General features: G+C 34.2%; 1 protein-coding gene across 8 annotated transcripts in view; it reads left to right on the top strand.

The window, feature by feature from the left end:
• The window catches only part of RPGR (retinitis pigmentosa GTPase regulator), a 52,216-nt gene extending 47,752 nt beyond the window's left edge, over positions 1-4,464 (top strand). For all 8 annotated transcript variants that reach the window (XM_016152942.2, XM_036226881.1, XM_016152935.2 and 5 more), the window contains one exon: positions 3,823-4,464. In XM_016152942.2, coding sequence (XP_016008428.2) covers positions 3,823-4,023 — 201 coding nt within the window. In that variant the 3' untranslated portion in view covers positions 4,024-4,464. The remainder of the gene's footprint in view (positions 1-3,822) is intronic.
• The last annotated feature ends 11,755 nt before the right edge of the window (positions 4,465-16,219 follow it).

The raw sequence follows: 16,219 nt of genomic DNA, 5'->3' as shown, positions 1-16,219 counted from the left end.
AGGGCTGCAAGTGCCAGGCTGAAGAATTTTGTCTTAAACTTTGATTCTGCTTAAATTCCCTTTTATACCTAATGGAAAAATATATTTCAGTAAACATATATTTCCTCGGTTAAAGGAAAGAAACAGTAATGAAAATTATATTTTAAAAATCAAGCAGTAATAGATGTATTTCCTACATAAGAAATATGCTGTTGTTCTACATATTTTAAAGAGGAAATAGATAATTCAGGTAAGATTTTTTTTTCAATCATTCCTGCATGACATTTTTATCTACATTGTCTCTAACCTATTTACACCATTCAAGCCAAACAAATCAGACTTTTGAAAACTTGGAAAATAAATGATGCATTAACTCATATCAAAATAAATATGTTTGAGATTTTGCTTCTTCCCACACCCCCCAATTAGACAGACACTCCAAACATACTCTGAAAAAAAGAAAAAGAATTGCACTCTTGGTGTCTACAAAACAGAATTCACCATTGAATTTCATTTTGATGATTTTAAATGTTTTAGATAGCTGGAATAAGACCTATGATTTTAATTGGTAGCAGAGATATTTTGGTAGGTGATTGTTACATCTGGAAATTAACAAATATTGTTTTTCCAAAGTGTAGTCAATGTTCATTATTTAGATCCACTGAGAAAATTGTGTTATTGACTTAATTTCCTTCCACTCAAGTAAGCTAATGAAAAAAGCAGTAAGCTTTTCAGCTATTAAAAAGAATTTCTTTCCATCATGGAATTAGTTCATTTGTCTATTTCTTTTAGCATATATTAATTGGGTGTCTTTTTATGTGCCAGGCCAAAGGCACATGCAAAGGTTAAAGATCCAGTGCCTTCCCTCAGAAACTAGCTGGAACATGGCAGATTCCCTGGATAAGTTCCGCATGCCAGTCACAGTCAGTAGATTTCTTATGTATTGTCACTACCATAAATAAAAGAGTCTGAGAAGAGAATTTCTCCACCAAAATTATGCCTGTGGATTCTTGCCTTTCCTGGCAACTACCTTTTTCTCTGATGTTATGTTTTGTTCAACATCACAGCTATAGCTCAGTATGTTAACCTCAAGTACAGTTAGCTTTACTCTATCTTGTGAGGGAAATCTGAGGTAAATTATACATATGGTCTCCTATCATTGTCAGTTTATATCAAGCTTATAACCTGAGATGGTCCCTTTCAGGTCCACCCAATAATTTCCCTGCTTTTAAAAAATAGTTTTATTGAGAAGTAATTTATAAAAAATAAACTTTACATATTTAAAGTATGTAATTTGAGTAGTTTTGACATACGTATATACCTATGAAACCATAATCACAATCAGGAGAGTGATCAGTGTCTTTTAGGCAGAAGGTTCTTTGTGACTCTTTGTGATCCCTGTCTATACGCTCCACCCCCTGCCATCTTCAGCAAACCACTCACTCGCTTTCTGTAATCATAGATTATTTTACAAGTTCTAGATATTTATATAAATGAAACACTACCCTATGTACTCTTCTTTTTTGGTTTGGCTTCCTTAATTTAGCATAACTGTTTTGAGTTTTATCCATGCATGTATCAATAGTTAATTCCTTTATATTTATTGTTGAGTTGTCTTCTCTTTTGAGTTAATTTTTATATGGTGAAGGTATGGATTGAAGTTCTTTTTTTTTGCATATGGACATCTAACTGTTCTAGTACTATTTGTTGAAAAAGAGACTAGCCTTTCTCTACTGAATTGCCTTTGCACCTTTGTCAGAAATCAGTTAACTTTTTATATGCGGGCCTATTTCTGGACTTTATATTCTGTTCCTACAATCTGTTTATCTTATGCCTGTACCACACTGTTTTGATTACCATAGCTTTGTAATAAGTCTTGAAATCAGCAAGTTTTAGTTCTCTAACTTTGTTCTCTTCCAAACTTGATTTAGCTGTTCTATACCCTTTGCATTTCCATGTGTATTTTTACAATCAGTTTGTCAGTTACTGAAAAAAAATGCCTGCTGGGATTTTTTTTTTTTGATTGGGATTGCTTTGCAACTGTAGATGAATTTGGGAAGGATTAACAAACATCTTAACAATATAGTCTCCTAACTCATGAAGATGATATTTCTCTCTATTTACTGCTCTTAAATTTCTTTTAGCAATGTTTTATTTATGTCTTCTGTTTTTATTTCCTCATTATCTGGTTAGAATTTTTTCAATTATATTGATCTTTTTAAAGAACCAGTTTTAGGTTTTATTGATTTTTCCGTATGTTTTATTTTATCGCTATCCACTATGGTCTTTATTATTTCTTTTCACTTTGGATTTAATTTGCTCTTCTTTTTCTAGTTTCTCAACATGAAAGTTGGGGTTACTGATTTTTATTTTCATTCAGTTCAAAATACTTTCCCATATGATTTCTTCTTTGACTCATGGGTTATTTAATTTCAACATATTTGGGAATTTTCCAAAGGTCTTTGTTATTAATTTCTAATTTAACTATATTGTGATTGGAGAACATACTTAGTATGACTTGAGTCTTTTTAAATTTATTTAGACGTGCTTTATTGCCCAGAATCAGGTCTCTCTTGGTAAGTGTTCCATGTGCACTTGAGAAGAAGACTAAGAAGAAAGCCGTCGTTAGGTGGAGTGTCCTATCAATGTTAATTAGTTAAAATTGGTTGATAGTGTTGTTCAGGTCTTCTCTATCATTCTTGATTTTCTGTGTACTTGTTCTATCTATTATTGAGAGAGGAGTATTAAATCCCTGACTAGAATTGTAGGTTCATCTATCCTATATTTCTGTTAGTTTTTGCTTCATGTATTTTACAGCTGTTATTAGATTCCGTAATGTTTATAATTATTATATTATCTTTATTGACCCCTTTATCATTATGAAGTGGCCCTCTTTACCTCCAATAATATTCTTTGCTCTGAAATCTACTTGGTTTGATATTATACAGACACTCTAGCTTTCTTTTAAATAGAGTATCATGGTATATCTTTTTTCATCCCTTTGCTTTCAACCCATTTGCGATTTTATATTTGAAGTGCATTTGATATAGGCAGTATATTGATGGTTCTTGCTTTTTATCTAATCTGAAAAATCTCTGATTATTGATACAGTTAGGTTTAAATCTATTATCTTCTTGTACCGTTCTTCATCCCTAAAAAATGCTAACATTTTGTCTGATATTAATATAGCTGTACTAGCTTTCCTTTGGTTAGCCTTTGCCTGACATATCTTTTCTTATTCATTCTTTTACTGTTGTTGTAGATGTGTCTCTTATAAATGGCCTGAAGGCTAGATTTTTGTCTTTTAAATTTTTAACATGCGTGCCTAAAATCTAAAGCTAATCAATGTTCTTATCTTTTTCCCAAATAATACCAGGATCTTAGAAGAATTTTCTCTCCTATCACCCTTACCTTCCTATTTTATGTGTTACTGTATCCAGTATTTTAACTTTCTTAATATCATAAATCCAATGTTATTATTATTTGTTATACCAATTTCTTTACTTGCTATTCCTTTTTACAACCCAGATGTCCTTTTTGGGATCTTTGTTTTTTCTTCTTGAAATCTTTTGGAAGTTCCTGTCATAGATTTCTTTTGTAGTTAACTTTTTCAGTTTCTGTTCACTTGAAGATGAATGATAGTATAAAAGGTCTTGTTTTAGAGAGGAATCATGGTTGTCATTCGTAATAGAAAAAAGGCTGATGGATGCTAAGAATGTACATATGGTGCTCCATAAAGATATGATGAAATAATGTTAAGACATTTTTGAAAATTATATCCCCAGAATAATAGTAATGAATATTTCACTTACTGAAAAGAATTCTTTGTGTGTTTTTTTCTAGATTTTCCTCTTTAAAAGGCTGTCATTGATGGGTTCAAAAAGTATGCAGAATGAGCCACTCCCAGAAATAAAACCAATAGCAGATCAAATAGCTTTTAAAAGCAATAAGAAAGATACCAACCAGAACCACAAGGGGCAAAATCATCAGGATACTCCATCCCCAAATACAGAAAGAACATCAAAATCTTGTACAATTCTTTAAATATATATTTATGTGGTCACCAAGCACATTGTAATTTATTCTTGAAAAAATATAACTTCTGAAGAAATGTTTCTGATAACAAACTTTTAAAGATATAAGTTAATAATATGTTTTATTTGGTTTGACTAGTACAACCAGTTTTGATATTTATTTATGCTAATATTTTTGACAAGCAATTTCAAAATATGTGTATCTCAAACTCTCAAGTGTTGTGGCCTTAACTATTCAGTGTTGCATAAAAAATATATTTTCATATGTGAATGTTGAATTAAGATATTTCATAGTTTTTACTAAAGAGTTGTACTTATAATTTCATAAGGCCATTATTTACTATCTCATGACACTGTAACAGTTTTTCATGTATTTGCAATTTTTTAAAACTGAGTCAAAATTGTTTTTAATGAGCATTTGTTTTTAATAAACTATTGTTGGTTCCACTGTTTAAATGAGTTAATATGAATAATATTTGGAGGTACTAGGTATCAGTTGATAAAATGGGCAAAAAATATCTAATTTTAAAATATTGAAAAATGCAAATACCTCTAAATAAAGGAGATATTAGTACAACTGTGTGAACAGTACATCTTTATGGAGAAACTTTGCTGAAATTTCTTTGCTTCCCCCTGCTTCCTTCAGGGAGGTGATTTGGCATGAAGACATTGCAGATTATGTGAGGTGACTTGAGTATTTGACCATGCCACAAATCACTACCATAGGAGAACCGAACATAGCCAGGCTTGCTATTTCAACTGTCTCTAGCATTGACAGAGGTTACCAAGATTGGCTCCATCATGCAATGCTCTGCTCTAGGAATAAAAAGGATAAAGCTGTTAAGCCTACTCTGATAGAGACATTGCTTTCCTGTGCTCACAGATGGTGCTTATTTAATGGAGCAAACTACCTTCATTTTCCCCATTGTAGCTTCTGAACATTTTCTTCATCAATCACGGTGACCATTGTCTCATTTAAACAAAGAAAAAGAAACTCTATCCTTGAGTTTCATGCATGAAAGTCGTGAAGATGTTAGTCTAGAGTAGATATGGCTTTGAAATCTTACAAAATAGTCTTCTGTGTAAATATTATATTTAGTGGAATTCTAATTTTATTAAAGGTAAATTTAATAAATTCTTTTTGCTATTGCCACTATAGTATTAGTACATGATTGAAAAAAATACTTTGCCAAAATATAAACTATAGGAGCCAGGTAGAAGCAAGGCTCACAAATATTACTAAGGCATGCCATTTGCAGTAGGAAGGATTCTAAGATGGCCCCCAACTTTCCTGCCCTCTGATTTACTTGCCCTGAATAATCCCTTTCACTTGAGTGTGGGCAGGACCAATGAATATGGTGAGATATCACTCCATTGCTTAGGTTACATTATATAGGGAAAGTGGGTTTTACAGATGTAATTAAAATTCTGAATCAGCTAACTTCAAGCAAAAGGAAAATAAGGAGGGGACTGAACTAATCAGGTAAGCCCTTTCAAAGAAGATCTAGAAAGCAAATCCAGAAGAAGTCAGCAATTCAAAGCAGTAGAGATACTCTCCTATTGGCCTTAAAGAAGAAAACTGCTGCATTATGGAGAGGAGAGGGCCATGTGCCAGGGAAAGGTGGGAAGCCCCTAGGATATGAGAGCCTCCATCCTACAAATGCAAGGCACTGACTGAATTCTGCCAACAACCAGTGAGCCTGGAAGAGGAACCTATTCCTCACATTAGACCATAGCCCCAGCTGATACCTCGATTACAACCTTTTGGGGCCCCAAGCAGAAGGCCCAGTTAAGCAATGCCCAAACACCTGACCTATGAACACACTGAGATAATAAATATATGTATTTTTGATCTACTAAGTGTATGGTACTTGTTATGTAGCAATAGAAACTAATAGCAGATTTATTTTGGGAAAGGTCTCTATATGGCAACTTCCTTCCTCAAAGCCAACAAGGGAAAGAGTCAATGGAGTCTGTTAACAAGACAGGGGTCACAGTCTTAGGTAACATAATCATGGAAGTAACATCACCTTTACATATTCTCTTGGTTACAAACAAGTCACAGGCCCCACCCAAACTCAAGATGAGGACATAACACAGGGAAATAAAAACTAGAGGCAAGAATTACAGGGGCCATCTTAGAGCCTACCTGCCATATCTGTCATTTGGATGCTCATTGGAAAGGAGAAAGGTTATAGAACAAAGAAAGGATTAAGTTAAAGTACTTGCGAAAGGTGAACATGAGACAAGCATAACCAAACTAACGAAATATTCTTGTTTTGTCAAATGTGTCAGAACAGTTCAGACTTTTTAATACGGTGGTTTGTTGAGCATCATCAATGCCAAGTCAGTTTTAGTAATATGAGTAAATATTTTTATAAAAAACATTACAAAAACACTAGCCATTAGCCCCTTGGATTGTAATTCTTGTGTTTTATTTTTTCAAATTTGGTTTCATATTTGGCTTGTACATTGAAGAAATATTTACTGAGCACTTCCTATGTGCCATGTATTATGCCAGTAACTAAGAAAATAGAAGTCACAGTTACGTGAGAGTAAAATAAAGAAAATGCATTATCGATTGGAAATATTAGGGCATTTTAAAACCTAACTTTACTAATTGGATGGAAAGGAGATTAGTGGACACCGAACTTCAAACAAACAAAAAACTAAGCTAACATATGTTAGATCTCTTAAAAAAAAAAAGATCATTCATAGGATTGAATGATCAATTTATACTAGTTTCAAAAGTGAAAGGAGTTAGATTTACTGATAACTTTTCAGTTTTAATAAAAAGCGAAGTAATTTACTTTAATCCCCAATCTATTCATCTTCATTATCTTTGCCATTAATTCCTCTTTCCTCTCTGTAATCTGTTGCTTTGGACATTTTTTTCACTGATCTTTTTGGGATCTCTTGACTTAAGGGCTCATTGACATTGTTCAGATTATTTTGGATCATATATTAAATGGATGTTAATTTACAAAATGTCAGCAGTGATAGGATTTTAAGGTATTAGAGCATTGAAATCCATGTCAAAACATTACAGATAAAGGAAAAACTGGTAGTCACTAAGTCCCTTCTTTGTATGAAAAAGAAACTGTACACTTCTGGAAAGGTGCTTGTATTAGTTTTCTAGGGCTGCTTTAACAAAGCACCATAAACTGGGTGGCTTAAAAACAGTGAAATATATTAACTCACAGTTCTGAAGGCCGGAAGTCCAGAATCAAAGTGCTGGCAGTCTCAGGCATTCCTTACTTTGTAGATACCCAAATCCTGTGTTCTCACATGGCATTCTCCTTATGTTTCTTCACATTATTTTCCTTCTGTGTCTGTTTCCATTTCCAAATTTCCTCTTTTAATAAGGACACCAGTCATATTGGATTAGAACTCACTGTAATGACCTCGTTTTAATTTGATTACTTCCTTAAAGACCTCATTTCCAAATAATATCATATTCTGAAGTACTAAGGGTTAGAATTTCAACATATCTTTTAGGGAAGACACAATTCAACCCATAACAGTGCTTCAGTTAGTAAGAATATAAGAGACTAGAGACTATAGACAATTGAGGATAATTTTTGTGTGATCTGTAGCTCTCAAGCTGAAGCACTGTTATGGGTAGAATCATTTTCTAGCACTTAAAAACAGTAAAGAATGGGATAAGGGATATTCCATGTATGCATTCTTCTTGGAGTATTTTGTGATGCCCATCCCAGTGACCACATCCCAATTATCATATGTGCTAATATAGATGGTATACCTGTTATGGCTATGGATATTTTTATATACTGTAAAATTTTTATAAGATGCAACACCATGATTTTCTAAACATGTCATTAAAGACTTTTCTTATTTTGCATTAAAAATTGGAAAGGCTCAGCAATATCTAGGTTACAAAAAAGAGATGGTTCTATTATAAACTTCTTTAAACAGTTTCATCTTAATGCAATCGTGGCTGCCCAGGCCAACCTCCCAAAAAAATACTGAATGTTTTAAAGTAACAATCAGCCAAATTAGCTGTGAAAATCTACTAAATACAAACTGATTTGGTAACAGCCTCTCAAATACACACATGTGCACACGCACATACACATGTGCACACACATGCACATATTCTAATGAAAATCATCCCAGATCCAGAATTGAGTTCGATAAACCACAATTACACTTGCTTGAACACCTTGGCTTTAATTGTCCAAGAAGAAGTCTTCACTGATCATACAGGGCAGAATTTAAAAGAGTTTTTAAAATGTAAAAAGGTTTTGCTTTCTCTGTGATTATTCATGGAATATAAATAACATCATTTTTCTAGAAGTGTAGTGTTGATGAGACATATGAATATATAGAAGTGCTGATAATTTATGTTAATGAGGTATTTGTTGAGTCAGATACTTTCTTGAATAGGAAGTATTCAGAAAGGGAGACCGCAGACTTGGTTTTTCCCATTCTGGTCACCAGAATCTTGCCTACAACCAACAGGTGGAGACATATACTACATGGAGGAAGCATTTTATCCAGAACTTTATGATGACAGCCTAGAAATTTACCGAGAATCATAAATGCATATATTTTACTATAAAGCTAAAGCAAGATTATATATAATAATTATATTATTAAGATTTAATAAGCATTTATACACCGCACACTGTTCTAAGTGCTCTCTCTTTATTTACTCATTTAATCTTCACAACAAGTCTTTGAGAAAAGTTTAATTATCCCCATTTTCAGATACAGAAATGAGTCACAGAGAAGATAATTAACTTGCATAATAACATACAGATTGTTAATGGATTTCTGACTTTATAAAACCTGTGTTCTTAATCGCTGCACTTAAATTGTATAGAGCACTGTAATTATTTAATTTCCTACATTCATTTCCACATTTTCCTCTCCGAAGAACTAATGAATCTCCTTAGCCAGGTGTGGCTAAGGATATGGTCTTCATTTTGGTCTTGTTTTTGTTTACTTTGCTCAAGTTCTGTTGATAAGTCCTCTTATGGGTTTCACATTGTGATCTCCATTGAGATTTGTATTAAGTTAAGCTACATTTGTACTATGTCTACTTAGCTAATCCAGAACTATGTTTCTCAGAATTTTCTTGTGTGGTTCTGGTTTCTGGTTGTCCACAATAGATTTTAGAAGGTAAAAATTAAGTAGTAGTCATTATTTTCTGAAGGTCAGTGTAAGGTGCCAGGCAATACTGCAGAGTGCACACGTTGCTTCTGACCTGTTGGCTTACCTTGTTAGCAGGGGACTACAGTTGGGCCCACAGATTCTTATCTTTGTGGGTTCCCATCTACTCTCATTGGTTCCTGCTTGCCTTTGCTCTCCCCTACTTCGTGTTCAGCTTTGTTTTTCTGACTGTTAGCCTTGTTGCCTAAGTGACTTCAAGCTCATCAACTTATGTAGAGACGATAACTCTTTGTAGAGTTCCTCACCAGCTTCCACAGTTGCCTAAGATCTAATTCTTATCATAAATTCCAAATTCCAAATCACATATTCAATGTGAGTCAACAAGGTGGGCATTGCATGTGACTCTGATCCACATAATCGCTCAGGGACACAGGGCAATGGAGATGCTGGCATTTCAACACATGGGCTTTAGTATTGCTGAGAGAGAGAAAGAGAGGGACTGAATGACTTTTAAATGGTTTGGCTCAAAAATAACGTTATTTCCTCAAGCTCTTTGACCATGTGACCCCATTTAACTATAAAGGGGACTTGGAAAAGTAGAGAAATATATTCAATATCCCTGCCACAGTCCATGCTTCTGTTCACCAAATATGCCTTTGCTTTCACCTTCCCTGTAGTAGATGCTATTGATACCTCACCTTGATTCCTTTCATCAACCACGTGCACACACCCCCAACTGATGTGTTGGCCAACAGCTCACAGCTGCTCCCTTTTATAGGAAGTTGTCCTTGGTCAAAGGGAAGCCTTCTTGAACAAAAGGTGATACCTCTATCCCTGGGGGTGTGGACCTAAGCCAATGACTGAATAACATAACGTTCAAAAGGCCAATCTCCCTTGCTTCAGGGTGAGACTAATTCTAGAGCTCCAGAACTATTCCACAGTATATGACTGGATTAATTCTACAACAGCGGTCCCTAACCTTTTTGGCAGCAGGGATGGGTTCTCCTATGAAAATCTAATGTCTGATGATCTGAGGTGGAGCTGAGGTGGTGATGCTGGCACTGAGGAGTGCCTGCAAATACAAATTAAACTTTGCTCTCCTGCTGCTAATCTCTTGCTGTGTGTCCCAGTTCCTAACAGGCCATGGACAGTACCAGTCTGCAGCCCGGGGGTGGGGGATCCCTGCTATACCTAATACCACGTATTTGCTTAGATTTTTGTCCTGCTCTATTTTCCTTCCTTAAATTTCTTTATCCTGAGAACATGCACCCACTGAATCACTTGAACAATAATCTTAGACTCTACCTCTAGGAAATCTACACATGCAACAGCCTTCACCCTTCTCCAAGGGAGACCACTAAAGTCTCATCTAATCAATGAATATAGCTCACAATCCTGCTTCTCTGGGTAATAAATGGTAGCCACATCAGGACCGATCTTGGTTCCATTGGTCTAAAAGACTTACAAAAGAGACATTATCCGGCCCGCCCTCCAATGAACATCTAACGTATAATGGCAGAAATAAACACTCCTATTTGAAAAAGAGCAGGAAACATGCTGGAATGAGCACTTTTAAAACCCTGCTTTGAGGATGATTGCAGGCCCCTATGCCAAAAATGAAAGACATTCTTAATCAGACCCAGATTTTCTCTCTGGGAGTAACTCCACTGTCCAGTGTTCTTTATGGTGCCTGGATCTACCCTATGGAGGTTCTTTCTTTTCTATTATGTTCCTTGTCATATCTAAAGTAGTTACTGAAGAAAATATATGCCATCTTTGAGTCTACATAACTTTCTCAGCTGCCCTAAGCACTTTGAGGATTAAAAATAAAATTAGAAGATTAGTTTTAAGTTTTGAAAGGCTTGTTTTATTTTTTTTCTTTTTTGGGGGGGAGGGGCGGCAGGTTGCTCAGGTTTGTGGCCTCTCTTGCAGTACAAAACTCTTAAAACCTTATTAGACTTATCAATGAATGAATGGATAAGTAAAATGTGGTATATTCATATAATGAAATACTATTCGGCCGTAAAAAAGAATGAAGTAGAGGCGCATGCTACAATGTGGATGAACCTTAAAAGCATCATGCTAAGTGACAGGAGTTAGATATAAAACTTCACAGAGTATATGATTCTACTTTTATGAAATATCCAAAATAAGCAAATCCATAGAGACGTAAACTAGATTCCTGGTTTCTAGGGGCTAGAAGGAGAAGAGAATGGAAGTGACTACTAATTGGAGCAATGAGAAGTTTCTAGAATTAGGGTGATGGTTGTACAACTTTGTGAACATACTAAACATCATTGAATTATACATTAAAAATAAACAATAAAAATGTACTAGATTTCTTAATGTATTATTATAGTCAATTTCATGTAGCAATCACACCTATATTTAATTCTAGAATATAGTCAACAGATCTGGCACATTTTCTGTTGTTTTCTAAATCCCATACCTTTCTCCTGATTTAAGGGTAAGGGAATCTAAAGAGGTCAGAGAAGGCCATAATCTTATCAGATGTTTGCTCTAAGTAATTTTATACAAGTAATTTTATTGAGGTCCATGCCCTTAATCTGATCTTTACCCTATAGTACTTTTGAAAAAATAGCTTTCAATTGAGGTATAATTGAAATTTAATAAACTGTACATATTTTGAAATATACAATTTGACAAATATATATATCATATCATATCATATATCTCAACATACTCAGTGAATGTATCTATCACTCCCAAAAGTTTACTTATGCCCTTTTGTAACCTCTCTTTTCACCCGTCCCTATCCCCTCCCCCAGGCAATCACTGATATGTTTTCTGTTACTATAGATTAGTTTACATTTTCTAGATTTCATCTTAATGAAATAATACATTATGTACTCTTTTTTATCTGGCTGAATTCCCTCAGTGTAAGTATTCTAAGTGGAATGGCAATTAATTTTTTCCAAAGTAACCCATTATACCTTTCTACATTCCCACTAGCAGTATAGAAGAGTTCCAGTTTCTCCAAATCTTAGCTAACACTTGGCATATATGGTCAGTCTTTTAAATTGTAGCTATCCTAAAAGGTATGTAGTGATCTCATTATGGTTTTAATTTGAATTTTTCTAATAATGTTGAGCATTTTTTTCTGTGTTTATTTACCATCCATATATCTACTTTGGTAATTTTTTTCCAAATTTGAGGGTTTTTTTCCTTCTTATTGAGTTTTGAAAGTTCTTTATAAATGATGGACATGCAATTTGCAAGTATTTTCTCTCCATCTGTGGCTTGTCTTTTAATTTTCCTAACACTGTCTTTGAAAGAGCAAATGTTTTTAATTTTGATGAAGTCCCTTTGACATCATTTTTTCCTTTTAAGGTGTCGTATCTAAGAAATCTTTATCCCAAGATCACAAAAATTTTCTTTTGTTTTCTTATAAATATTTAATAGTTTTGTGTTTTGCAATAAGAACTGTGACTCTTTTTTTAATTAGTGAATTCAAAATTCATTATTTATTATCGAAAGAGATGAATTTTGAATTAATCTTTGTCTTTAGCGTGAGGTTTGGATTCAAGTTTTTATCAGCATAGGACTGTTTAATTTTTACAGCGCCATTTGTTGAAATGGCTTTCTTTTCTTGTCTGCATTGCTTTTGCACCTTTGTCAGAAATCAATTAATCTTATATGTGTGGGCCTATTTCTGGACTTTCTATTCTGTTTCATTGATCTATCTGTCTACCTTTATGCCAATACTCCAGTATCTTCATTAATGTAGTTTTTTAAAAATTTATTTATTTTAATTAGATTCAAATATACAATACATTGGTTAGACATCTATATAGTCATAAAGCAATCCCCTCAATTGCACTCTCCCTCCCCTGGCCCTCCACCTAGCCAATGTGTTGATACTAACTGCATTCCCTATGCCATACTTCCCATCCCCGCGACCATCCATTAGCTTCTAATTCGTACTTCTTTAACCCTTGAATCCATTCTTCCAGCACCCCCAAACTCTTCTTCCTTTCGTCCATCACCAAATTGTCCACTATATTTGTGAGTCTGTTTTTGATTAGTTTGTTCTTTTTATTCCTTAGTTTCCACATATAAGTGAAATCATATAGTGTTTATTTTTCTCTGTCTGAATTAAATACCTTCTAGGCCCATCAAAACTATATCCTTTTCCATCCTCTTCCTTTTCATTCGTAAGGGTCTTGTCTTCTTATCATTTCAGCCACTCTATCTTATCATTTCAGCCACTCTATCAATAAGTACCTAAAATGGAAAATAATTAAGTGATTAGAGCATTTAATTCTTTTCCATTTAAGGTACTTATTGATAGGAATGTAGTTGATACCACTTTTTATTCCTGTTTTTGATATATGTTTTTTCTTCTTAAAGAAGTCCCTCCAACATTTCCTATTATACTGGCTTGGTGGTGATAAATTCACTTAATTTTTTTGTCAGGGAAGCTCTTTATCTATCCTTCAACTCTAAATGATGGCTTTGCTGGATAAAGTATTTTTGGTTATAGATCCTGGGTCTTCATCTTGTCGAATATTTTTTTGCCAAGTCCTCCTGTCCTGCATAGTTTCTTTTGAGAAATCAGCTGCCAGTCTTATGGGTATTCTTTCTTTGTATTTAACCTTTGGCATTTTAATTATGATGTGTCTTGGTGCGCACCTCTTTGGATCCCTGAGTTTTGGAATTCTCTGAGCTTCCTGGGGTTTTATGTCCATTTCCTTCACCAGGTTAAGGAAGTTTTCCATCATTATTTCTTCAAACAGCTGTTCAACATCTTGATTTTTTTCAGTTACGCTGATCAGATGGATATTTGGACCCTTAATAGTATCCCGTATACTCTTAAGATTATTTAAATTATTTTTTTGGTTTTTGCATCTTATCTCTTGCCATTCTGATTACGTGTCCTTGGCTTTCCCATCCTCTAGATAGGACATTTGATCCTTTTCTTTATTTACTTCATTTATTCCTTTATTTATTCCATTTAATATACTTCTCATCTCAGATAATGTATTCTTCATTTCAGACTGGTTCCCTTTTATAATTTCCATTTCCATTTTTATCTCCAACAATTGCAGGGGAATTTCTTATTCCTCTCGCTGTTTGTAAGGCTTATTCATCTAGACCCCCAGGTGACTCTGCTTGCTGTTTACTCCGTGTTTTTGTCTCAACTTTGATGTGGTTGCAAGAGGGGAGGGACGAAGCTTCTATCATCTATGGCATTTTTGAAAATAAATACTCTTTATTGAGTTCAAGAAGTTTTTTTTTCTAGTCTCAGTTTGCTAAAAGTTTTTACAAGGCATGGATGTTGAATTTTGTCAAATACTTTTTCTTTTTAGATTATCATATAGATTTTTTAATGGTCTGTTAATGTGGTAAAATACATTAACTGAATTTCGAATGTTAAAACTAGTTTTTATTCCTATGATAAACTCCATATTATACTTTTTATATTACTTACTTTTATTCAGCTTGCTAAAATTAAAAAGATTATATCTATATTCATGAGAAAAATTGGTCTGTAGGTTTTTTTTTGTAATATCTTTGCTTTTGCTATCAGAGCAATTATATTGGCCTCATGGAATGAGTTGGGACTCATTAAATTCTTTCCTCTTCAATTTTCTCTCTAAGATTTTATGAGAATTGGTATTATTTCTTCCTTAAATATTGGGTAGAATTCAGGAATGAAGTCAACTGGACCTGGAATATTCTTTGTGGGAAGGTTTTTACTACACATGTTGGCTCTTAAATGCTAAAGCCTAAGAATGATGCGTCACACTTTTCATAGCCAGAACCTGCCACATGGTTCCATCTAATTGCAAAAATGCTAGGAAATGCAGGGGATCACATAAATATTTGGTGGCCAGTAAATGTCCATGTCATAGGGTCTTTCTGAAAATTTATAGAAAATTATGTCTACATAAATAGTTACTCAAAGTTTCCTTTAAGTCCTAAGATATAGCAACTATATTACTAGGCAGGTTCATCCCTTCTAACACTCTGCAAAAAGCTCATTGCTTTCATCATACAATGCTGGAAATAAGATCACATTCTCTGCGCTGTGGCTCTGTTCTCTGTTCAGTGGAAATGCAGTATTCTCCTCCTATGGCTTCTGCTCCACATTGGTGAAGGAGAGTGTTTTATCCAAGTTAGGCTTTGGGAGGAAAAATAATTTCTAGATTGGATCCAAGATGAAAATGGTTCTTTAGCTTTATGGAAATACAAATACCATGACTGTTCCTGTCTTACACTATAAATGTTCCAGTGTCAGCAGTAACTTCTCTTGACTGAAAAACTGTTTAAACCTTTTATGCCCACCAATATTTGGACTTCAAAATCCCACAAAAGTTTTAATTTTATTAACATTTTTATATTATTAATATTAATTTATTAGACATATTAGATAAGTTTGATCATAAATTAAGAACTTATTGGAAATTATGTAATTCAGGCACATGACATGATGCTGTGACACAGAACCATTATTTAGTAGTTTATTCAAGGTACATGTTTCTCTCTAAGATCACAATTTTAAAATGTACAGTCCAAGGCTAGTAAAACTGTTTTGTAATGCTCGATATGGAGCTTCCATTTATTTCATGGATCATGATGGCTTGTGTCCAGTTCTCATAACCTCTCAGCCAAGATTAAACGGAAAGACTCAGGAGAGCACATGAACTTTCCTTTGTAAGGACACAAATTGGAACTAGCATACATTACTTCTACTTACATCCAATGACCAGAACTTAGTCTCCTAACCACATGAAATTGCAAAAGAGGCTGAAATATCACCCAGAGCTGGGAATCCAAGTACCTAGCTAAAGTTCAGGAACTCTGTTGTTAAAGAGAAAGACTGGGTATTTGTGGAAAGTGAGATGGATATCAGGAGTATCCTATATTGGCAGGAAGGCAGAAGAAAAAGATTTGAAAACAAGCAAAAGGAATGCAGCTTTGGGTGGGGTTAGAGTGCACAGGGAAATCATTTTCTGTCACTTGTCCTAGATTCGAGGTCCAAATGACCAAGAAAAGGTGTGCTTGCCTTACACTGTATTGGGCAAATAAGGAAGAATCAGATGGAC

Source organism: Rousettus aegyptiacus, unplaced genomic scaffold (genome assembly GCF_014176215.1).
Source record: "Rousettus aegyptiacus isolate mRouAeg1 unplaced genomic scaffold, mRouAeg1.p scaffold_m13_p_9, whole genome shotgun sequence".
Classification (NCBI taxonomy): domain Eukaryota; kingdom Metazoa; phylum Chordata; class Mammalia; order Chiroptera; family Pteropodidae; genus Rousettus; species Rousettus aegyptiacus.
This window is presented reverse-complemented; position numbering and strand designations above follow the sequence as displayed.